The 25,910-nt window shown below is 43.6% G+C and overlaps 1 protein-coding gene across 8 annotated transcripts in view; it reads right to left on the reverse strand.

The window, feature by feature from the left end:
• Positions 1–7,756: 7,756 nt before the first annotated feature.
• LOC143035073 (uncharacterized) overlaps positions 7,757–25,910 on the reverse strand; it is a 132,550-nt gene continuing 114,396 nt past the window's right edge. For 7 of the 8 annotated variants that reach the window (XM_076201783.1, XM_076201701.1, XM_076202027.1 and 4 more), the window contains exon 5: positions 22,606–24,049. In XM_076201783.1, coding sequence (XP_076057898.1) covers positions 23,333–24,049 — 717 coding nt within the window. In that variant the 3' untranslated portion in view covers positions 22,606–23,332. Of the gene's footprint in view, positions 11,403–22,605; positions 24,050–25,910 lie in introns of those variants that run through there. The other variant, XM_076202292.1, reaches the window with a different exon arrangement.

Consider the following 25,910-nt stretch of genomic DNA (forward strand, 5'->3'; position numbering starts at 1 on the left):
GTCTGTCATGTCCTTTCAATAACACACTAATTCAAACACTCACTATATGTTTACATAAAATTTCCCGAACGGGTGACGACTTACAAATGGCGGCCCCTTCGAGAGTAGCGCCGAAAGCGTTCGAAAAATACTAAAAGTAAATAAATAACCAAATTTCCTTGGCGTCTTCATAAAAGGCAATAAAATGCAAAGACAGTTTTCTTTTTATTACTAAATGTATAGGACCTTTGCTAGAGCTAGTATCACAAGCACCTTACAAAGTAGCCAGGGCTTCGCAACCATTGCTTACACTAAATTGGCTTATGGATCAACAATCACTCAGGTCAAACAAGAACTTATAAAAATATAAAATAAATAACCTGTTCAAACCCAATCCCTTTGGCAATGTCATAATAAAACATGGCACATATTAATATATCAACATATATTGCATGGAGTTCATAAATAGGAAAACATGCAAACTTCACTGCAGTTTGAATAGGAGGAACAATAAGTCATCACAATGTTAACGAATTTGATCTCTTGATCAGGAACTTAAAAAACCGTCTTAATCTAAAGAAAAATAAATTAAATAATAACTAATGTATTAAAAACAAAATAGGAAAGATAAAAATATTGCCTTGACGGACGAGATGAGTAGAAAGACAGGTATTTTTTCACATGGGGAAAATGCGTGACCAACTAACAAGTCTTGCCTTCTTTCCATCACCTTTTAGCTAATTTCTTTCATATCTTTCTTAAATAAAAACAACTTATCATTACCAATAATAACCATGGCAGAAGTATCAATTTGTACATAAAAATCACATCTTAGGACAATATATGGCAAACGTAACACATCCTTTCGCGCGTTTTGAGTGTAGAAAACGGAGGGGAATGACGTCACAGGTCAGGATGATCGTCACGGAAAATGGGATGACGATCTTCACACGTCACACTGCATCTTGGCCTTGTTTCTTTTCCACTGTGGACGAAGTGTGGAAGGTAAGGTGCAATTGAAAGAGAGAGGAGCCCTGGAGGCGGAGGTAGTGGCGGGGAAAATGAGGAAGGACGAGGTGGAGACGGAGGAAATGATGCTGGAAATGAGAAGATAAAATGACCTGAAACAGGCTGGATGGTAAAGCGAGGACAGGATAGGAGATACAACTAATAATAATAATAATAAAATAATAAAAGTATATCAAATAAATACATAAAATAATAATAAATAAACAAGGAAATAAAATAATAAAACTGAATAATAAAAACAAACAAAAAAGACACTACTTCGAGACATATTGTAATATACGAAATGAACAGGATAAAAACATTATACCTAATATGAACAAACAAGTCATTCAATTATTTCATCAGGATTAACCAGCGCTTCAATCCATGGAGAAAGGATAGAAACAGAATAACGAGAACAGACAGAAGGATGACCCAAAGAGAAGCTCTCCATTATTGGCAATTGTTCCAGTATTAGGAAACACTTTTTTTCAAAGTAGACCCGAATCTCATAACTGTTTCCCGTCTACGGAACTTTATAAATTTCAGAACTTTTATTATTTCAATTAATGGAAAATTACTAATATCGGAGAGATTCCCAATAACAGAGAAACCCATGTGTAGTTCTTCAATAAGGCGATAACCGCTTCCTCAGGAAGAACAAGGCGAGGAGAGGGAGGAGGAGGAGGAGAACTGAAAAAGAGGAAGAGCTGAAGAGGAAAAAGTGAGGAAGAGGAAGGTGAACAAGAGGAGGAAGTGGTGAGGAAGAGGAGGAGGCGAAGAAGAGGAGGAAGTGGTGAGGAGAAGGAGGAGGAGGTGAAGAAGTGAAAAAGGTGAAGAAGAGGAGGAAGAGGTCGAAGATGAAGAGACGGATCCTCCTAGCCTCCTCCTCCTCCTCCTCCTCCCCAAGTCAAAGAAGACTCTGTGGCACATTTCGAGAGCCAAATGATGACCTTCTGGGTTTTTGAACACCTGAAGAAGAAGAAGAAGAAGAAGAAGAAGAAGAAGAAAGAAGGTCTTCTTCGGAGGGGGAACTCAAAAACAAGAAAAGACAAAAAGTGTGTGTGCGTGGGGGGAGTGAAGGACTTGTGTCTATTGAAATGTGTAGGAAATATATATTTATATATATATATATATGTGTGTATATATATATAACATATACATATATATATATACATATATATATATATACATATATATATACATATATATATATAAATATATATATACACACATGATAAAGTCTCCCTCACAGTTAACTCAAAAAGAGATGAGGAGAAAGTCTTTCATTTTCAAACTAAAAAAAAAAAACGAAAACAAACACAAATAAAGGACGGAGAAAGGAGGCCCATTTCGACGGTGGGAACTCGTACGTACATACAGTATATACATATATATATATATATATATATATATATATATATATATATATATATATATATATATATATATATATATATACACATATATATATAATATACATATATATTCATGTGTGCGTGCGTGTGTGTGTACGTGCGTTCGTGTGTGTGATGAAAAATAAAATAAAGGGGGGGGGAAGAAGAAGGACCTCTCGAAGTCGACTAAGAACTTGGCAGCAACGATGAAGGAGGAGGAGGAGGAGGAGGAGGAGGAGGAGGAGGAGGAGGTCTGGGCGAAGTCAAAGAAAGGGACGAAGTAGGGGGAGTGGGGGGCGTCAGCACTACAAAGACGAGGAAATGAAAGACGACCCGGGGAGGGGGGGGAAGAGATGGAGAGGAGGAGAAGGAGGATGAAGGGAGGAGAAGTAAGAGGAACAAGAAGAAAAAGAAAACGAAGAGGATAAGGAAAATGAGGAAGAGAAGAAGAAGAGGGGGGAGGAGAGGGAGAAGGAAGAGGGGGAGAAGGAAGAGAGGGAGAAGGAAGAGGGCGAGAAGGAAGAGGGGGAGAAAGAGTAAGGGAAGAAGGAGGAAGGGAAGAAGGAGGAGGGGGAGAAGGAGGAGCGGAGGAGGAGGGGAGAAGGAGGAAGGGCGAAGGGGAGGAGAAGGGGAGATGGAGGAAGGGGAGAAAGAGTAGGGGAGAAGGAGGAAGGGAGGAGGAGAAGGAGGAGGGAGAGGAGGAGAATATGAAATGGAAAAACAGAAGGAGGAGAAAAAGGTGGATGACGAATAAGAGATGGGAGGGAAAAACGAGGAGGAGGAGGAGGAGGAAGAGGAGGAGGAGGAAGAAGAGAAGGAAGAAATCCGACAGAGGAATGACATCTGAAAGAGGACACAGATTTACATATAATAATAAATACACTATCTATCGACAATTGCAAACTGAAACGTAAAAATTTATTTGGAAAAAAGGTGAATAAAAATGGGGAATTTAAAAAAAAAAAAAGAGGAGGAGGAGATGAAGTAGGATAGAGATATAAACACATAATTCAAATAAATAAATAGATAAATAAATAAATAAGTGAACGAAGATTAAAGGATCTGAGCGAAAACTAAAGGCCACTCTCCAGGACCATGTTAACTCACAAGTGGCGCGTGGACCCCCTTATGAACCAAATTTCGTATTGTCTCAAATATTTTCGAAGACCTGTGGCACCCATAAAAAAAAAAAATCGCAAAATGTTCACAAATCTCAGTCCCTAAAATTTCCCTCAATCCATCAAACTGCTCCTCAAATCCTTAACTTACCGGAACACAGTCAACAACAAATCTTATTAAATATCTCAACAAATCCTCAATCCTCAACAATTTCGGGATTAATACAATACTGACCAGCAGCACCTTTCCCTCAATCTCCTCAACCTCACCCTCAATAACGTCAACCTACACCTCTTCACCATCTAATTCTGTTCCTCAATATCCTCAACATGATTATCATCACATCAACAATCCGCACCTCAATCTATAGTACTCCTCAACCACTCCAATCACCTCAACCTATTCTTAATATCACATTTACATCAACATGACCCTCAACTACCTCAACTTTCTCCTGAGTCACTTCAACACGACCCTCAATCACCCTCAACTTGTTCTTCAATCACCTCAACTTGGCAATCAGTGTACCTAAGTCACCTCAAGCTCCTCAACTTCAAGTATAATCTCCTCAATTCCTTTATACCCTTGTTTCTAAATCATTACGATCTGTTTACCAGCCTCAACTACCTGACACTCAACCACCTCAACATCCTTAATCACAGCCCGATTTCCATTAACTTAACCTACTCCTCAATAAACTCAACATACTCCTCAGTTACCTGAACGTCCTCCTCGATCACCTCAACCTCCTCCTTAACCACCTCCTCCTCCATCACCTCAACGTCCCCAACCATCTTAACCTAACTCTCAACTCACTTGCAAGACAAACCTCCATTGCCTCAACACTACTCTCCTTCCTCAAAAAACAAAGAAGCCCTTATTAAGCCCCTTTAGGCGCCATAAGCCCTATGTAAGCCTTTGTAATCTCGCCCTTATTAACAAGGGCGTTATTTGGACCCAATAAGCCTTTATCACAGTCTCAGTGTCATTATGAAGTCTTCCCCACATCAACGAATTAGCATAGGTGCCTTCGTTCTCTCACTCTTACCTAATCTATTAAGGTTTGAGATCTTGTCTTTTGGCACTACTTTCGCGGTCCAGACTGACACGCTTAAAAAAAAATTATATATATATATATATACTATATATATATATATATATATATATTATATACATATATTCATACACTACACACACACACACACACACATATATATATATATATATATATATATATATATATATATACAGTATATATATATATATATATATATATATATATATATATATATATATACCCAACCCTGACTAATATTACGGATTGTCAGACTGTGCCAAAAGTGGTTACTAATAACATATATATATATATATATATATATATATATATATATATATATACATATATATATATATATATGAACATTTTTAGAAGCTCTGCCATGGGATACGAACCCTGACCCGTGCGTCGATAATCACGAGGCCAAGACGCTAGCGACCATGCTACATGGTGATGGTTCAAAAGGACTGTACTAGTCCCCGACCACACTTCACGTAACATTGGAAGATCTAGTCTCATTTTCATCCAATCCCCGTATTAGGCGAGCCCTCCGACAAGTTGTGTTATATATAACACGGGTCTAATCCTTATAATCATAATCCACGCAATCTATCGCCCAACTAACCTCAAAATATTAGAAAAACTAATTCTCAATCCTAACCTAATCTTCACGATCTAGGTTCAACTTACACGAGAGCTTTCCTCTGCATGCTAGTTAGCACACTTAACCTAATTCCCTTCTAACCGCGTCGCTTTCAAACGATAACAAGGTTCTCTAAACTCGAAATGGGCTGAACGATCCTTAACGTACGCCGAATCATTCCTATACAAATCGATCAAAAAATAAAATCCCTTCATTTCCGTGGCACCCTGTCTACTTCCCTTGTCGCCTGGCGATTTTATTAAATAACTAACTTGCGGTCCACAGTGCAAACAAGGCCCGAAAATTACCGGGACCCATCTACGTCCACGTTATTCAAAGGGATTACAACTACCAAACTCTTCGTCCTACTGAATACCACTTTTTGGTCCATATATCTCGTGGTCCACTGTCCATTGGTCCACAAGGAGGTCCACAGTGAGGTAGAATGGCCACTGACTTAAACCCCAGCGAGGTGCTGGCCTGGTTTGACCTCTGGTTGAGCAAGGTCAAAAGTCAGTGTCCTCTTGTTGACCTCCTTAATTATGTTGAGCAATTCAGTTCCACAATACAGCAGACATGAGGCATGTACGTATGTATACGGAATTACCGTGTACACGTGTGTGTTTGTGTGTTTGTGTGTGTGTGTGTGTGTGTGTGTGTGTGTGTGTGTGTGTGTGTGTGTGTGTGTGTGTGTGTGTGTGTGTGTGTGTGTGTGTGTGTGTGTGTGTGTGTGTGTGTGTGTGTGTGTGTGTAGTTGTGTGTGAGTGTGTGTATACGTGTGTATGTACACATACCTACATGTCCACTCGTGCGCACCACCTTGTCCACAGCCAAACGACCAAAATATAGTGAAGGTGTGAGGGTGGGATGGAAGGGGAGGTGGCTCTGCCTTCACGAACGAACACACGAACAAACACACAAACAACAAACAACAAAGGCAACAAGCACAATATCGGGGGTGTTGTGACAACAGACATATCGGTGTGTTCACACAAGCCTCGCTTACATCTGGGTGGGGTTGGATGGGGTGGAGAAGGGTTGTGGGGTTGGTTGCGACCCTTGACCTGCACCAGGTCAGGTCAGGTCACATGAGGTCAACATCACATCTCACGCGGGTTCACATCATTATACGGGGTTGCTGCTGCTATGTGGGGTTGTGGGGTTGTATTATTACTGTGGAGGCAAGGGGGGTGTCAGTGAGCCTTGACTATAGTGGAGGGGGGGGCTTCTATTTTTAAACCTCCCCAGGATTATAACTATTGTAGGTTGTGAGGTTGTAGTCATCTCAGCTTGCGTAGTTATTACTATTACGGGTTGTAAAATGTACTAACAACCAGCTCTGGGCCGAGTTGGTGACTATCGAAGGTTGTAGGTTGTTACTATTGTAGAGAGGGGTTATAGCCCTTGTGGCTGTGTGGGGTGAGGGTTATAACTATACTGGGTTGTTGATTACAACTATCACGGTGTTGTGATATCTTGCTGGTTGTACAATCATTAACGGTAAGAGGGGTTGTAGCTATTGTGAACTGTGAGTTGTAAGTTCTAAGACCTATAACACTGTATCTACGAAGGTTGTGAGTTGTAAGTATTGACATTCCTGGTTGTAGACATTCTAGAAATGTAACATCTGAGTCGGGGTTGTAGGGAGCACGATAATCATCGGTAAAGTTGTAATTATTGTAGGTGTGCAGTTGTAACTACATTAATCTACAAAGTTACAGCAATTGTTGTAGCTGTGAGTTGAGGGTTGTAGTTTCTACGTTGTTGTGGCACTGGGTCATATTCAATTTTGATATCCGCTAAATGGGTTGTGAGAAACGAAGAGTTGTGACTACAACCTATGACAAGCTATGGGCGCTTGTTACTATTGGGGGGTTGTAAAAGTACAACCCGAAAATCATCTTAACATTAAATGCACAAGTCAGGGGAATGGTAGTGGGAGGGGAGGGGGTTGTTCATGTTGTAGGTTGTTATTTTGCAGCTAAAAACATTGAGACTGAGACTATAACATTTTTTAATCCCTTGGCGGGGAGTACAACTGTTATAACTATACTGAGGTGTGTCTTTGAGTGTCTATTTGAGCTAGATTTGAATTACAACCCCATCAGGGTTGTAAGCATTCTTTGTGACTGTGGGTTGTGAGAAAGCGACGTGTTGTAGTATCCTTTGTAGCTTTAATAACCTCACTAAACAAACCTTGATATTTTTTTTCATTGTGGCAGCCTTTATTCATTTTATTATGGTGAGCCTCCTACGTTTGTTTACAGGTAAACTGGATTAACTGTTGACTGGTCTCGGGCGCACCCAGTTTACGTAGCCCGGGCCAACTGGTTATCAACCCATTCAACTTCGATGACAAGATGTCTTGTCATTTGGTCAAATAAAACAAAAAATCATAATAAAACAACAAAATGTTTGATGATCAAACAGCACCAGAAAAATATGACGTCATCAGTCCTCCTCGAGGAGGAGGACTGATGACGTCATCTTTTTCTGGTGCTGTTTGATCATCAAACATTTTGTTGTTTTATTATGATTTTTTGTTTTATTTGACCAAATGACAAGACATCTTGTCATCAGAGTTTAATGGCTTAAAGAAGCCTCATCAATTAGCCCCTTTCGTTAACTGACATACTTCAAAGTCATTATTCTATATATCGGCAGAGGGCTGTAAAGTATTGAGCACACGATTCCAAGGTTACAGAATTCAAATTCTTAAACTTCTTCGACACATCAACGCCTTAGATGGCGTCAGGTGATTTTGTTCAGATAAAGGCGGGACCACGGGATTGAAGAGGTGCTACACGTCGCTTCTCACAACCTGTCATGGCCATCTGACAGTCTAGAATCCTTGACAGAGAAGTTTGGTTTGGTCTGGCAAGATTTGTATTCAAAAGAAAAAAAAATTAACGGTTGTTAACGGTCATCAACGGTTTTTTGTATTTGGTTCGTAACTAACAAGCGCTATGGGACACAAAAATTACGACATGTGTGAGGTTGTTACAACTGCATGGTTGTGGGCTTGTAATCACTGTTGTGGCTGAGCTGTTGTAATCCTTCTGAGCTTGAGGTTATAGCCCTTGAGGTTGCGCCCAAGGGCGTATTGCAGATTTACAACCTTCGTGAGTTGCAAACATGTTGTAGGGAAGTTGTGAGCGAAGGTAGGGTTGTTATTATCACCATTCTGGGTTGTGATGTATGAATACGGGGTTATGGATTCGAGGCGGAGGTTGCAACTACTCGGGTTATGGTTGTGGTTGTTAATTGGTTGTTAACTGGGATCACAGGTACCATGGTACTTTGTATAATTCTCCCGGAAGGGGGGTGGGTGGGACTGTGGGTAGGGGTTGTAGGTTGTGAGGTTGCGGGGTTGTAGGTTGTGAGCGTTGGTCCCTTGTTGCCTATGGGGCCGCAGGTTTGAGCGATGCACAGGGGATGGGTACGATTGGTACGATGGGCATGATGGCGGTATGATGGATGTGAATATTTTTTCATAAGTATGATACCATCGATCATTATGGGTGGGTATGATATGCATTTACAAATCGGGTATGAATACGATGAGTACAATGGGTATGATGGGTACGATGACGGTATGATGGGTGAGACATTATTTTTCGTAAATATGGTACGATTGATGAGTATTTGGTGAAAATGATGGGCTTGTATAAATCGGGTATTAGTACAATGGGTACGATAGGTATGATAGGTGAGACATTGTTTTTTCATAAGTATGGTACGACTCATGAGTATGGGCTGGGTATGATATGCATTTACAAATCGGGTATGAGTACGATGGGTGCAATGGGTACGATGGATATGATGGGTGAGACATGATTTTTTCATGAGTATGATGAGTATGGGCTGGGTATGATAGGCATGTATAAATTGGGTATGAGTACGATGGGTACAATGGGTGTAATGACGGTACGATCCTATGGGTGAGACATGATATTTTTCATAAGTATGGTACGACTGAAGATAGGTATGATGGGTATGATCGGTGAGATGAAAATGGTCCATGATTTTAGTATGATTGGTGAATATGGACTGGGTATGATAGGAATGTATAAAACGGGTATAGTGACTACAACGGGTACAATAGGTACGATGAGGCGAAAATGGTCCATGAGTTTGGAACAATTGGAAATTTTGGGTTGGGTATGGTAAACAAATTAGGTTCGATGGGCACAACGGGTATGAGTACGATGAGTATAATGGGTATGATGGGTGAGTCAAGTATGATCTATGACTATGGTACAGTTGTTGAGTATGGAGTGGATATGATAGGCATGTATAAATGGAGCACGATGATTACGTGTATGATGAGTACAATGGGTACAATGGAATTTGATGGGTAAAGTGATAAGTGTCCAGATGAGCATAATGAATAACCTAGTTTTGAGCAATGAGTATGATATGACAAGGTACGATGAGTGGGTTGAGTATGAGTTTCAGTACGATGGGTAAAATGAGTAGTACAATGGGTATGATGTACAACGTATAAGTATGTTATGTACTGCACTTTACCAGCGCTTCTATCCTAGTTGTGCTCTCCGTACGAAGGCTTGGGTATGATGGCGTGATTTGAGTACAATTACGATATTGTGCTGAGTACGATGAGTACAGTTCATGAAATTGGCATGATTACGACTCATAATCTGGGAATGATAGATACCAACCATTGGTAGGTATGATGGTACGATGGGTACACTGACTGGATATGAGTTGGGTATGATTGGTGAGTTTGGTACAATATATGAGGTATGATGAGTAATATGAGGGTTATGATTGGTATATGCCAAGTACAATGGGTATATGGTTCTGCAAGGTTTCATGGGTATAATGGGTACAATGGGTAGAATGATTCGATCTTATGGATAAGGCAAAGGATATGTTTGTGTCATGTGTGTCAGATTTGACACGTTCGTTTGCCGGTGGTGATATGTTACATCCCACGTGTCATGAACCGGCCGTGGTTTGTCACGTGGCATACGCGTCGCGTGTCACATGCGTCGCGTGCCATGTCATGGCGTCACGTGTCATGCGTCGTTCGTGTCACGTGTCATGATCGGGTTACGTCTCGCATCACTTCGGTGGGTGCTGTGTCATCTGACACGTTTAGTCGTGTCATAACACGGGTATATTGTATCACATGCAAGATGAGCCGTGTGTCATAAGCATGATCTATGCGACACACGTTCTGGGTACGTTGGGTACCCCATCACTGTATCAACAATGGGAGATAGGGGACGATGGGGGCGTCTCATGGAGGGGGAGGTACAACACACACGTATAAATACAATGGAGATGAAAGACCACTGAAATGAATGGGGATGACGGTGATGATGGGGGGGACCAGCGATGGGGTGACGCGATGGGTGAGCTATGAACGGGTGACACCTTGTTACGTGCGCGCTGCCGACGAAGTCGCTGACGAAGGCGCCGTTCGAGCGGAGGGTCTTGGCGGGTAAGGCGGGCGAGGCACAAGGGGAGGCAGCGCCCTCGAGGGGGTTCTTACCGCCAGAGGGATGGGTTGAGGTGACGGGTGTGCCAATGGACGCAAGAAAGGGCGTGGCACTCCTCCCGTGGGCGCCCGCCGAAGTGCCAGGTGAGGCGGGAGGTTGGGTCGTGACGGTGACGTCGAGGGTGATGACGTCTGTGGCAGTAGGTGGCGCAAGGACTCCTGCTGGGGGCGTAGACGCGGACGCGCGGACGGGCGATGGGGCGGGCGCTATGGGTTGGGCGCGTGCTGTTTCTTGATGTGCCCCATGAGGTTGTCCCGCCGGTTGCACCTGAAGGGGCACGCTGGACACTCGAAGTTCCGGGCACCGGTGTGAATCACCCGATGCCTCTTCAGTTTGTAAGCGTCCTGGAAGACGCGACCGCACTCCGGACACACAGTTGCGGTCTGCGTCGGGGGGCGTCCTGCCCTTTGGAGGGCGAGCCCAGAGGGCCTACCCATTCCCCCTCGCCCCATGCCCATCCTCCGGCCGTGAGTGGCCGAGGCTGCGGTGGTCGCAGTTGGGGCCGTGGTCAGGGCTGGAGGAGGAGGTGGGTGGAGGAGGGGGATGTGGGAGTCATCCAGGAGGTGGGCGGGGAGGGGCGGGAAGTCGTGCGGGGCGAGCGCTGATGGAGGCAACGCCGATGTCAGGACCTCCTCGATCCAGGTCTCCTCCGTCTTGCCCGTCGCAGCGTCCTGGAGGGAGAGAGAGAGAAACAAAGGTAAAGTTAATTTCGTTTCGTCATAGCAAAAACCATCGTTTATCCGGACTTATTTAGTCTTAACCGTCACAAATCCCCCGTTAATCCAGACTAAATTATATTTAATCGTTGCAAGCCTCCGTTTATCAGGACTAAATTAGTTTTAAACTTTCCAAAAAACCCGTTTATCCGGACTAATTTACTTTTACCCGTCCAAAACAAACCCTATCCGGAATAATTCATAACCGTCAAAATTATACCCCTTTATCCGGACTAATTTAATTTTAACAATCACAAAACCCCGTTTATCCAGACCATGAATTCTCTCGCGCCCTGCGCAATGAAGGTTGTTGAACATATGAATGTTCAAAATGTTGAACACTATGATTACTTTTGCCCCATTTATGAGGTCAACAATACCAGCAGAGCATAGGCCTAATGGGGAAGGAACATGGGGAGCAGGGGAGAAAGGACGGGAATGGGGAGAGGATAGGAGGGGGGAGAGGATGGAAATGGAGGAAGAAGGGGACGAGGAAACCAGGGAAGGGGAGGAGTGAGAAAGGATGAGGAGGAATGGGAAGGAAGGGTAACGGGGGGAGGGGGTTGGAGAGGGAGGGAAGGGAGGGGAGAGAAGGAGAGGAGTAAAACAACAGAAACGGATGTTTTCCAACACGACACAAAACTGGTTCGAGGCTTGAGGCGTGTATCACACTTAGCTATTTTTCCTACGACTGTTGGGACAGATTTCCAGCCCAGTGACCCCTTGAACTCAGTGATACAGCTTAGCCACTTTGTCCGACGTGACGTTAGGTGATTCTATTTTATATGACGGTTGGAACCCGCCTCGAACAGGGTCGCGATCAGCTAGGGGGTCATTCAGTGTAGAGTCCAGCACCTCGAATGGGTAATACAATCGTTTGCCGCAGCACTGAATAGACTATAGGTTATGGTGCTGCTGTGCTGAAGGGGATGAGTTTCCATAGAAAAAAAAAATATATATATATATATATATATATATATATATATATAAGATTGAAGGTGAAAGAAGTAGACGAGGAGAAATGTGAGAATTTTACGCCTTAACGTTTCGACCCGCAGTGTCTTGATCACAATGTTGTGATCAAGACCCTGCGGGTCGAAACGTTAAGGCCTAAAATTCTCACATTTCTCCTCGTCTACTTCTTTCACCTTCAATCTTATTTGTCATAATATAGTCAATATATATATTTATACATACATATATATATATATATATATAATATATATGTATATACACAGTATATGTATGTATGTATTGTATATTACGATGGTATTTGTTATTGTATAGGGTATACTTACCACACGCTATGTTAATTACTTCCTAGGGGGTGAGCGGGTAGGATACACACCGTCCCACCTCACCTCCCCCATTTACACCCCTCCCCTGCCGTACTGGGTGGTACTTTACATTTTGTTCATGCTCCCGTCAGTCGATTCTATTCATTTCCGTGGCATCTTGCAGGTGTTACACCACAGCAGCTGCCACTACAACAGCTACGGGAACTACAACTACTACAACAATAAAACTGGAGTGATTGTTTCAAATTTGGAGTTTGGAGAAGGGAGAAGGGGATGCAGGAGGAGGAATAGGGGAAGGTGAGGAGGAGGAGGAGGAGGAGGAGGAAGGGGACGAGAAGAAGGAGGTATATGAGGAGGGGAACGAGGAAGAGGAGGAGGAAGAGGAGAAACAGGAGAAGGAGGAGGAGGAGAAGGAGGAATATGAGGAGGGGAAGGAGAAAGAGGAGGAAGAGGAGAAAGAGGAGGACGAGGTGGTGGAGTTTCGTCACGAGCATCAATCCGAAGTCATCATCAAGAGTTCAACATTAAACTTCAAATAAAACAAAAAGAGAAATCCATCTCTCTCTCTCTTTCTCTCGGCTTCGTTCTCTCATTTTCCCTCTCTTTTCAACTCTCTTTCGTTCGTTTTGTACAGCTCCTTACTCTCTCTTTCTCTTACCTGCAGTTTCTCTCTCTCTCCCGTGTATTGGAGAAGTAATCAAATAAGCGTTTGTTCAAAATTGCATAATAGGCGGAAACTTACACAAATGCGCGCGCGCCCACACACACACACACACACACATATATATATATTATATATATATATATATATTTATATATATATACAGTTAGCGCTGACCGTTCTGCAAACTTTTCGAGTATGCATAACAGTCCGCGTTTTTGGGACCCGTGTGATATCTCATTCACAAAAAACCGCGCGGGAGAAAATGGCTAACTGGCAACCTTCAGCCACCCAACTACACAATAGCCACGTGAGACAAAGCCGGTCAGCGTGTGACTGTCCTACAGTGGAAACGTTTTTTTTTTTTTTTTTCTTTGTCACCGAGTTTCTTTGTTTTTCCTCAAGGTGTTCAATGATTTTTGGGGTGTGTCCTGCCCCTTGCGTGATGCCTAGAAATCGCACGGCGCATGATAACATTGTGAAAGTGATTGAGCTACCGACTCCTAACAATATGGCGCGCGGGTGGAGGGGTTGATACAGTGTCCCTCCATAAACATGCCGGAAGCAAGGCCCTGAATATTTCCCCGAAGGCGTCAAGGCTTGTAGAATGCCCTTCTACAACTGCAAACGAATTGAAGTAAAAGAATCCTAAGCTTCTCGGTGACGTTCCCATCAGGACAATTCAGGAAAATATTCAGAAGTGGTTAAATTACACGAAAGTGAAAGCACGTGTGAAGCCCCTCGTCACTGAGAAACAAAGGCGCGCCGTTTCCAATTTGCCAAGGATCATAAAGACTGGGATCTTGCTCAGTGGCGTAAGGTCCTTTGGACCGACGAAGCGAGCTTTTTTATAAGTGAGAGCAAGTAAACGAAAGGGTGGAAGTCTCCTACCGCGTCAACGTGTGACCCACGCTTGACGGTGATGAGCGTTAAGCACCCGTCCTATCTCATGGTGTGGGACGCCCTTGGGTAAGGTGGTTTGGGGAACCTTGTAATGCTCCCTAAGCGCCATACTGTCAACTCCGAGCGTTATATTAACCTTCTGCAGGATAATTTAGGGTGTGAAATCTTCAGTAGGACGGCGCCCCTTGCCACACCTCAAGGGCGGCCAAAAAGTAGCTCAGTGATAGTGAGGTCAACTACGATTGGCCTGGTCAGTCACCCGATATCCCCCCCCCCCCACAGAAAACTTATGGGGCATCATGAAGGCGCGCTTTCGTCAGGAGGATACGTCTACAATTGCCAAACTTGTGATAGCCATCCAGAAGGTGTGTGAGGAAATTCCTACTTCCCACTGTCAGAATTTGGCCGATTCTGTCCCCAAGAGACTCCAAAAGGTCATCAGGGGGAAGTAGCATTGACGGCCTAAGTGTTTAATTATTCTTTGTAATTTTTAAAATAATTTGATCGAAAAATTTCGCGTACATTTCCCGAGTATGCAATACGATCCGCGCTGATTGTACGTACATGTGCACAAGCACCTACACACACGTGCGCACACACATACACATATGCACCTACGCACATGCATGCACATATGAACACATACACGTAAGCACATTAGTATACACATACATAGACGCACAGATACACACACAATCAAATTATGAGTAAATAAACAAATAAATGAATAAATAAATACGTCACATACAAAGATATCGAAACACATGAGACGTGCATGCAACGAAAAATTTAAGCTCATCCTTAAGACACTGCGAAAATTAGAGGAAACGCAAGCACAATCGTCAATACGAAAAAAAAAGTGAAGAGGAGGAAGAGTTGGGAGGGAATAAGTTTGAATTACGACCTTGTTATTCCCTGTTGGGGGACTCTGGTGTTTGTCCATCTCCCCTCACTGTCTCCCCCACCATTTTTTTTTGCTCACTTCCATCGCTGGTGCTTTCACAACGCCATCAATAATACCAGTGTTAACACGCTATATTTTACATCACCTGCGTTTTCAGTACTGTTATCGTCATTATCACCGTCTCTTTAAAATGTTACGAGTTAATTGCGATGTCATAGCTTGCGTATGTACAGACGCGCGCACATATACATTATATATATATATATATATATATAATATATATATGCCTACATATATAAAACACTGCAAACACACAAAACACAACACAATTAACATACATCAACGTTGGCCAGTGTTCATTTAAATAGGGCGACTCTAGAGCGTAGACTTATGCGTGTATTGTCTATAAATGAGCGCTAAGCTTCATTTATATATACTATTTTTGTTACTTCTATATATATTCATTCAACTGTAGGGGAAAAGTTTATTGGTTCTTATTCTATCTGTTGCCGGGTGATTTTATTAAGAGAACACCCATCAAAACGTCAAAATATTAATTACCCAAATATTTCCAAGATGATTTTAAGAACACGAAATTCAAAGCGATGGTCCCCGATCTGAAGGAGTGTTCCAAACGATTGCTCCCCAAAGCGAGTCCCCCAAATTAATAAAATCACCTGACGACATTTGGAACAAAATCTTAGGTTTGAGAGTCTTTTCAAGGGCCTCGCCACGAGGGCCCACCCAAGGACGGAGGGGTGGGGGGGGGGAGACGACTCCGTCGGGATCCGACCGGGACGCCGAACCCCGGCCTCGCTCCCGGACGCTAATGGAAGGATCAAGGCCAAACCGGAACACAAACACGGTGTGACGCTGTCCGGACACCTAACAAAGAGGAGGAGGAGGAGGAGGAAGAAGGGGAAGAGGAAGAAGACGTGAAAGTAGAGGAGGTGGAGGAGGAAGGGGAGGAGGACGAGGAGGTCGAGGAGGAAGGGGAGGAGGACGAGGAGGTCGAGGAGGAAGGGGAGGAGGACGAGGAGGTCGAGGAGGAAGGGGAGGAGTAGGAGGAGGTGGAGAGGGAGGTGAAGGAGGAGAAGGAGTGTGTGTGTGTATAATTTGGGAGTGAAGCTCCCACGGGCTTTGGTTTGAGCCCGTTTGGTGGGTGATTTGACTTATGAGTGTGTGTGGGCCCAACCACACACACTCATACATTCACAAGATGTGCATACGTACATGAAGTACGTATGCACATCTCAGTGAACGCACCCTACATGGATGTAACAGTATTTACGGAAAACAGTGAGTTTTATCAATTGAATAATTTAAAGAGAGAAGGGGGGGGGTGATTTTGGCCACGCCCACTCACACATTTGTTGGATGTGCATACCTATGTGAAATATGTATGCACATCCAGTCACCCTTCCTGACATGTATAATGCAATTTATAATTCTAGAGGGGGGGCTGACACTCCACCAGCCGACGCAGTTCGTAATCGCTAAGGTGGCGGCATAGGCGACGCACAAGACCCTCAGATGTTGTCGGAGGCCCTCTCCTCAGAAAAGCAGTTGCGGGGCAATGCTTGAGGTAGTGGTTCAGGGTGGCTTCGGGGTGGCTGCATCTTCTTTCTTCAGGAGTGGAGTTAGTCTTTATTTCCCAGAAACAACGGTCCTCCAGTCGCAGACGGAAGAGCAGAGTTTCCACTTTTCTAGGTGTGGAGCGAGGAAGTACAAGGGGCTCATAGTCTGTGACTGCCCTGTACCACCTCGCCCTCTCTGACACCTCTGCCTCCAGTCTGTGCTGAAGGAACCGTTGTACCTGATTCAGAGCCCTGGTGCGTAGGCGCAACTGATTTCTGCTGAGAGGGACGAGGAGAAGGAGGAGGAGTAGGAAGGGGAGGAGCTGGAGAAGAAAGGAGAGGAGGTGGAAGAGGACGAAGAGGAGGAGAAGGAGAAGGTCGCGGGGGAAGGGAAGAAGGTGGAGGAGGAGGAGGAAGAGGAAGAGAATGTGGGGAAGAACGACAAAGAGAACGAAGATAAGGAGGAAGAGGAAGAGAATGTGGGGAAAAACGACAAAGAGAACGAAGATAAGGAGGAAGAGGAACTGGAAGAGGAGGCGGAGGAGAAGGAGGAGGAGGAGGAGGAGAAGGAGGAGGAGGAGAGGAAATGTTGGAGTAGGAAAATCCAAAAGGTTGAGGAGGCTTACGAAGAGTTAGAAGTGTAAAAGGAGGAAGAGGAGGAAGAGCTGGAAGAGGCAGAGGACGAGGAGGAGGAGGACGGGGAGGAAGAAGAGGGGTTGAGGTAAATGGCAGAAATAAGAGTAAGAAGAGGACAGGGGAGGAGTCCTAGGAAGAGAAGGGACTGAAGGAATTGCCAGAAAATAAGATGAGGAGGACGGGTGGAAGAAAGAGAAAGATACTGGAGTAAATGAAGAAAAAGAGGAGGAGGGGGTGGAGGAGGAGGTCCCGTCAGGAATTGTCTCCTCAAATGTACAGCAGATGACTCCTCCCAAGTGACCTCAGTTGACCTGAGAAGACCTCATTTCTTCAATTCGCTGACCTGAGGACTCTCGACTTCGCACGAAGTGACAACTCCCCTCCTGGCGTTCTTAAAGAAAATGGAAAGTAATCCTATATTGCCTCTCTCCCTCCCACTCACTCCTTCCTCTACACCTCCCCTCTTCCCCTTCGTTGCTAGTCAATTTCAATTCTGTGGCACTCCATCGGTAACGATTATTCTATCAATTTATCTATTTACGTTTGTTATGCTTTTTGTCATTGTATTCATTATTTTTATATTAAGATTCTGCAACCCACTTGGGACTTCCTGTCGGTGCTTGTGCATAGCTTAAGCATACGTACAAACACATACATACACATATGGATGTACACATAGTATATCGTTCTTCCTTTAAAAATATATATATATATATATATATATATATATATATATATATATATATTCTATTCACTATTTCAAGTGACGCTTAGCATGATCTAGTGTCGTCCAACACTCGGTGGGGCCGAAACGACCCAAATGAAGCCGACAGAATCCGAGCCCACGAGGAATGTAAACAAAACAAAACAACATTGGTACAAATATCTTTATTGACTTTAAGGGAGGGAGGCTTTTTTTTTTCGAGAATACATATATCACACATATTGGGTCCTCAAAATAATTAATAATAATAATGATAATAATAATGATAATAATAATAATAATAATAATAATAGTAATAATTATTAATAATGATAATAATCAATATAAATAAAAAACTCGGACGAGAAAACAAGTCACTGAGGTAGTTTGCCCGTCCACTTATCATTATTATTGTTAATTATCATTATTAATTGTAATTGAATTATTGGACCTTAAGAACAAAAAATATAAAATAATTTTTACTATCACTCGTTCACTTCCCCACCCCCCAACCAAAATCAAAATTAAGGATGGTGGGGGTAGCCATACATACACATGTACGCGCACGCATAAACTTACACACGTACGCACATGAACACACACACGAACGAACACGCACGTACACAACCATTCGTGTATTCACATTGGCAAATATATAATTTCTATATAATATTGTCATTGGCTACTACCCTGATCTTCCGTTACATAAAAAAAATCCACGCATAAGCCGAGGAGAAGAATCGTTTTTAAAAATAATATATATATGACATTCCAAAACGGCTCTAGAAGTTTCGAGAGAAAAAAAAGAAAAAAAGAAAAAAAAAGAAAAAATCGACAGCGACACATAACACGATTAAACGACGATTCCATGGTGAGCAAAAGGGGGAATGGGGCAATGGGGGGGATGGGAGCAATGGGGGGGATGGGGGCAATGGGGGTGTGGGGCAATGGTGGGTGACAGACCTAAACAGCGGGGGGGGGGTGACGGCAAGACAAATACAAGATGAGGAGCAGGAAGAAGAGACGAAGAGAATGAAAGGAGTACAAAGACGAAAATGAGGAAGAATGAGAAGGATGAGAGACAAGAGGAGGAAGAGTGGGAAGATAGGTAGAGGGGGAGGAAAGGAAGAGGAGAGAAGAGCAAGAGAGGAATTGGAGTACGAAAAAGAGAGGGAGGAGGAGGAGGAGGAAGAGAAAGAGTATGAGGAGAAGCAGGAATAGAAACAGGAGGAGGAGGAGGAGGTGGTGGAGGAGGAGAAAGCGGAGAAGTAGGAGGAGGAGATGGAGGAGGAAGAAGAGGAACAGGATCGGGTGGAGTGGAGGAGGGGGAGGAGGAGGAATGGAGGTGGAAGGAAAGGATCAGGAGTGGAGGAGGGAGAAGAGGTGGAGGAGGAGGAGACGGCGCGAAGGGAGATGAGGAACAAAGCGGGGAAATAGAGAATCCAGGAGTATATAGAAAACGGGTACAGCTATATATAGAAAACGAGTAGAGGCATACATAGAAAACGGGTTCAGGTATACATAGAAAACGGGTAGAGGTATACATAGAAAACGGGAATAGGGTGTCATAGAAGACAAGAAGAGTTATGATAAAATAATCGAAGTGAGGAAAAGAGGCTATAGGACGGGTATGGAGGGACAAAACCTTGTCATTTGTACAATAAAATAGTGCAGATTATTGTCGATACCTCACTGCTGTATATACTGTGTGTGTGTGTGTGTGTGTGTGTGTGTGTGTGTGTGTGTGTGTGTGTGTGTGTGTGTGTCTGTGTGTGTGTTTTCCTTATGTGTACACAGTATATAAGCAGAATCTTGATGTACATAAATGTGTACACAAATACGAACGACGCAGATCCTGTACTGCTCGCCGACGACATGACGTCATAATGGTGACCTTGTTGTCGTAACGGCTTTTTTTTCAAATACACAACACACAATATCAACAAGATTTAAGCCGACACAGGTGTGCTGTAAAGGGGGGGGGCGTGATGTGCTATATGGACGAGTTTAACACGGTGTTATGACGGTACATGATTTTTTTTTCAAACAACGAACAGTTAGTTTATGTTGTTATTATACACGGTCACAAAAAAAGTTGACCCAAAGTTATCAACAGTGCAGTCAACCTATACACCTTATTTTGGCGCCAAAACGCCTACACACAAAAATCAAACACCTCATTGGAGAATCATAGGAAATCTTTAGATATAATATAAAAACAAGTAAAATTCGTTAAAAATAACTTTCCCTGTTTTGGAAAATACTCTTATTTTTCGATTGGCAATTATTTTACCTTGGTCCGGGTTTGAGAATATTATGAAATGTGGTGATATTTCTCCTAAGAATTACACCATCAAGAACAAAGGAATGTCGAAGCAATAAGGTTCAGTTTCTCCCTAATAGTTCTTATGGAATTAGGCTTTATTGCCATTGTGATATAATTACATATTAAAATAATAATATATTTTTATTAAATGAAAAAGTTATCAATGGCAACCACGAGCTTGTGAAAAAATATATGTAAATAAAAAAATACAATATAATTCAAACAAAATACAAAAATAATAAAATGAATACATCTATAAATAAACTAAAGGAAGGAACTTCAGCCATGATTAGGTTCTTGGCTGCTACATAGTCACCTTTGCCCAAAGTGTTGTGACGGCCAGGACAAGTGGCTACTCAGAATCGAGGCGCTATTTAGGTGCCTAGAAAACAAAATCTATCCCATAGGTGATCCACAATGAAATAAATGAATAAAAATAAAATTAAAAATAAACAAAAAATAAATGAGCAAATAAAATAAATATATAAAAGTACTAAATCTTTATAGAAATAAATCTAACTTTACCCCAACTAAGATTAGTTCAATAAATACTTAGAGAAGATCTATTGCACTGATAAATTAGACTGAGGCCATCAATTTCCTCTTACGTATTCGGGACGTGAGAATCATATAAACAACTTTGGTGAAAGGCATAAAATGACCCTTTCGTTCGAGTCTTCTAATGGCGCAAAGAAAATGGTTGGAAAAAAACATCGTCACTGAGGAAGAAAACAAAATAATAATGATAACAAATAATAACAAAATAATAATAATGACAATAGATTAACAAAAATAGTAGTAATAATAAAAATAGATTAATAATAACAATAATTATAGTATAAACAAGAATAATAAAAATACTACAAATGTTCAAATGATAAATAAAAAAATAAACAACAATAATAATAATAAGGAAAGTACCATTTGATAATGAAATATAAGTAAAATTGATTCCAGCAACAGGCCGGAACTCTGCCACTCTCGGGCGCGTCTCGATCGATTTCGCGGCAGCCGGAATTTTCTTTGAATGCTCTTATACGACACGCTGGGGGACACAACGACGTTATCCTTATCCCGCAGGTGGCCAAGGTCGACATACATCCGGAAGGCGAAGTCCCGGGAGTCTAGCTCGTAGTTCCGGGAGGATGGAGAGTAGTTCCAGGAGACTTCAGCGTAGTTCTGGGAAGCTAGTTCGTGGTTCCGGAGGCTAGCTCATAGTTCTGGGAGGCTTGAGCGTCGTTCCGGAAGAACGAAGCGCATTTCCGGAAGACTAAGTAGTAATTCCGGAAGGTTAGAGCATATATATATATATATATATATATATATATATATATATATATATATATATATATATATATATATATATATATATATTGCGGACAGAGCACAGTTCCGGGTGTCTAGAACGTAGTTTTAAGCGTCTTGAGCATCGTCATCCGGGTGGCTAGATCGTAGTCCTCATATACGAGAACCCAAACAGAAGCCTGTGTCTGAAGCCGCGTCCACATACAATGTCTGCACTGACAATACTGTTCTAAAAGACGGACTTGTCTTTGGCTTTTACAGACATATCAGCAACGTGTTCGCGCCTGTCTGTTACAGAGACGCTACCTCCTACACTGGATCGTAAGTTTACCTGCTCTGTTCCTTCATGTCTGTACACAGCCAGGCTATATTCCTATATAAGCCATCTTAATGTCTATGTCTGCGTATACATGCCAGACTTTATGTCTGTGTCCCAATACGTTAGTCTGTGTGAATGTCTGGACATAATAGATCTGTCTGTGCGTATACAGGAACCTCTTGTATATGTCCGTGTTCCACTTCTGTCTCTGCCTCTAAACCAGTTCGTATTCAAGCCATAGTTCTGTATGTGTATTCTGTATTGCAATGAAAAAACATACATATAAACCTACATATTCATGCTCTTATTAAAACCCTCATAAATGTACATATAAGTGTACACATTAAATGTATATGTTCGTGTACACGTACTTGTGCCTTATCATATCTGTTATACAAGTCACGAAAATACATTTCTGAAATCACCACATATAAGAATACCCTCATCTCAAAAGGTTTATTCAACTCATTTCCTATATTAATGATTGTTCATTAGTACAAGGTAGGTCTTTGTTAGTGTGTGTGTGTGTGTGTGTGTGTGTGTGTGTGTGTGTGTGTGTGTGTGTGTGTGTGTGTGTGTGTGTGTGTGTGTGTGTGTGTGTGTGTGTGTGTGTGTGTGTGTGTGTGTGTGTGTGTACAATCTTGTACGTATACGTATGAAGGATCCCAGTGTCTCCAAATATTGAGAAACTGGGAACACTGAGCAAAGCGTTTACAATAGGAGACCAAAAAAAGTGATGACACGGATATGTCAACACCAACTTATTCCTTTCCTTTTCCTCCATCTCTCCCTCACCCGTTCCTCTCCTCAACTCTAACAAAGCCACCAAACCTCATCATGGAATATCCAACAGTAAAATGCGCGTGCGCGCGCACAAACACACAAACAAACATGTAAACACAAACACACAGTATGCAAAGATCCAAGACCCTGGCCTATCCACGTACGAAACACCTTCTCCCTATCCAATCCCCCAGAAGTTCCCGCAAGGTCTGGGGCACGCCATCGGGATGGACGAAGACGTAAGGAAACAACGACAAGAACCCCATCAGGCAGCTCCTGAGGCGTTCGGCAGGAAGCGGGCGGTGGGCTGAGGGGGAAAGGAGGTGGGTGGGCACGCAGAAAGCGCCCTTTCAGAAGGTTCAATAGATGCTGAAGTCACTCCCAAGGGGCATATTATAGGCGGGGACACCGATCTCCATAGGGAGGAAGAGCTTGGAGGAGGAGAGGGGCAAGATGTCGAGGAGGAGGACCTAGCCGGAATAGTGGACGACTGCTCCCGACATGATATCAGTGATTGGGTGTTTGGTCCTCATGTGATGCCTCAAGTGATCTTTCCGCTTGTAGTGCCCGGGGCAGAGCGGACAGCCAAACTGGCGCACGTTGGTGTGGCGGGTGAAATGCCGCACCAGCTTGGACCGCTTCGGGAACCGGAGGCCGCACAGCTTGCACCGCCAGTCCCCGGCCACACACTCCCCGTGCATCACCACCATCTCTTCCAGGCGGTCCCCCCCGCCCCCGACGCTGGTCCCGTCCAAGGTCTCCTCCCCGGTCGCCGCTCCCCGGGTGCCGGAGGCCTGGATCTTAGACCCACGCCGGTACCTACACGACCCCAATCGACCCCGGCCTCCGCCCCGGCTACTGCCCCCGGAAGCCATTCGGTACTTGGACCTTAGGGCAGGAGTCGTGGCGACCCCGAGGAGGGAGAGGGACGCGTCCTGGAGGTCGTACGCGGCCTGGTCGAGGTCAAAGCCCTGGGCTGCGTCTCGCCAGTCGTCCAAGGTCACGTAGCGGGGCGACCCCCCGCCGCCGCCTGTCTCTCCTCCGCCTTCGTCTCCTTCCCCTCCTTCTCCTTCTCCTCCTTCTCCCCCTCCGGCTGCGATGGACGTGGAGAATGGCTTGTACTTGTTCCTGGTGGAAGAGGAGTGGAGGACGAATCGAAGTCCGGCTTGAAGGGCCCCGCAACTGCCCTGGAACCAACAACCCGTGTCAGTCAGTCAGTCTTAGCCCAGAAACAAACAAACAAACAAACAAACAACGCCTCCGACACCTCCAACAAAAATAACAGCAAAAAAAACATCAACTAAAAAGACAGTAACAACAACAATAACAACAACAATAACAACAATCTCCACCACCCCTGCCCCTCGACATTGATCTTGAAGAGATACTTTGTCAGCAGGTTTTCTGGTCCTTGTGCACCCTAAGAAGAAAACATAAAAATAAAAATAAAACCATTTCCAAACCTTCAACGGGACACAAAAAGACATGTAGCGAAAGAGAGAGGAGGAGAGAGAGAGAGAGAGAGAGAGAGAGAGAGAGAGAGAGAGAGAGAGAGAGAGAGAGAGAGAGAGAGAGAGAGAGAGAGAGAGAGAGAGAGAGAGAGAGAGAGAGAGAGAGAGAGAGAGAGAGAGAGAGAGAGAGAGAGAGAGAGAGAGAGGGAAGAGAGAGAGAGGGAGAGAGAGAGAGAGGAGAGAGAGAGAGGGAGAGAGAGAGAGGAGAGAGAGAGAGGAGAGAGAGAGAGGAGAGAGAGAGAGGAGAGAAAGAGAGAGAGAGAGAGAGAGAGAGGGGGGGAGGGAGAGAGAGAGGGAGGGAGACCGCCTTCGTCATCAAAGCAACTTGGTCCCCACAAGGCCTTCTTCAGACACTCCTGAAAGTGAGGATGTCGAAGTCACAACACCTTGGTTAGTCTCCACCTCATCAGACCAAGGACCCCGAGCTCGATTCCACACGGCCACCGATGACTGCCACTTACCCCTGCAGTCCTGGCCAAAATTCCGAAGAATGTAGGTTTCGACAAAGGCCTTGCTCTCCTCCTTATAAGGGGAACATCCGAATCAAAGCATATTTTTGTTTATTTAATTTATAAATTTCATTTCATTTTTTTTTTCTTTTTTTATGTGGGAGAAACGGGTGGTGAGTGGGAAAAATAATGATAAATATTTTTTTTTTCTTAATACTTTCGGTTTCCGTTATAAGTATTTGTATTAATACAGTATCATCTTGTGGGAAAATATGCTAATTAGTATAAATATGCTAAATCTGGTCACCCTGGTAGTGGGGGTGGGGGGTCCCTTCGTCCTGCCGCACTGAATTGCCTTATACGACACGCTGGGGGATACAATGACGTTATCCTTATCCCCCATTCCCGTCACCAGGCGATCTTACTCAGCCGAGGGTATCTCCCTACCCCACACCAAGTTTATATATTTTCTTTCTTTTTTCTTTACCAATTTCACCAGCGCCTCTGTCCTTGTTTTTCTAAAGGTTAATTTCTACAGATTAACCCAGTAAGAGAGAGAATGAGAGAAGAGGAGGGAGGAGAGAGGTGGAAGGAGGGAGAGGAGAAGAGATAGGAGGACGGTGAGAGGAAAGGAGAGAAGGGAAAGAAGAGAACGGGGAGAGGAGAGAGGAGGGAGGATAGAGGAAAAGATAGGAGAGAAGGGAGAGAGGTGAGAGGAGAAACAAGTGTTTGCCATCCGAAAGAGAATCTATGAAGTGACTGAGAGGGAGTGGAGGAAACGGAGTAGGATGTGGAGGGAAAGGAATAGGAGGGAGTGATGGGTGGAAGTTACAGACTGCACAGGGGAGAAAAGATACACTGACTCAACTTTATATCCATTCATTCATTTATCTATTTATTATTTCCAATTTTTAAACCTAAATCCAATCTTGTCTAATGGTACGTTTTGTTCGGTGCGATTATCGGCCAACGATGATCGTTCGTGGCTCAATGATGATCGTCAACCGGTGTGCCGCGGCACCAAAGACCGCCGTGAGATCAACTGAGGGTGCCGCCAAAATTGAGGGCAAAAATAATTTTCGTATTAC

The sequence above is a fragment of the Oratosquilla oratoria genome, chromosome 1 (genome assembly GCF_046742065.1).
Source record: "Oratosquilla oratoria isolate Oo_2021 chromosome 1, ASM4674206v1, whole genome shotgun sequence".
Lineage (NCBI taxonomy): Eukaryota > Metazoa > Arthropoda > Malacostraca > Stomatopoda > Squillidae > Oratosquilla > Oratosquilla oratoria.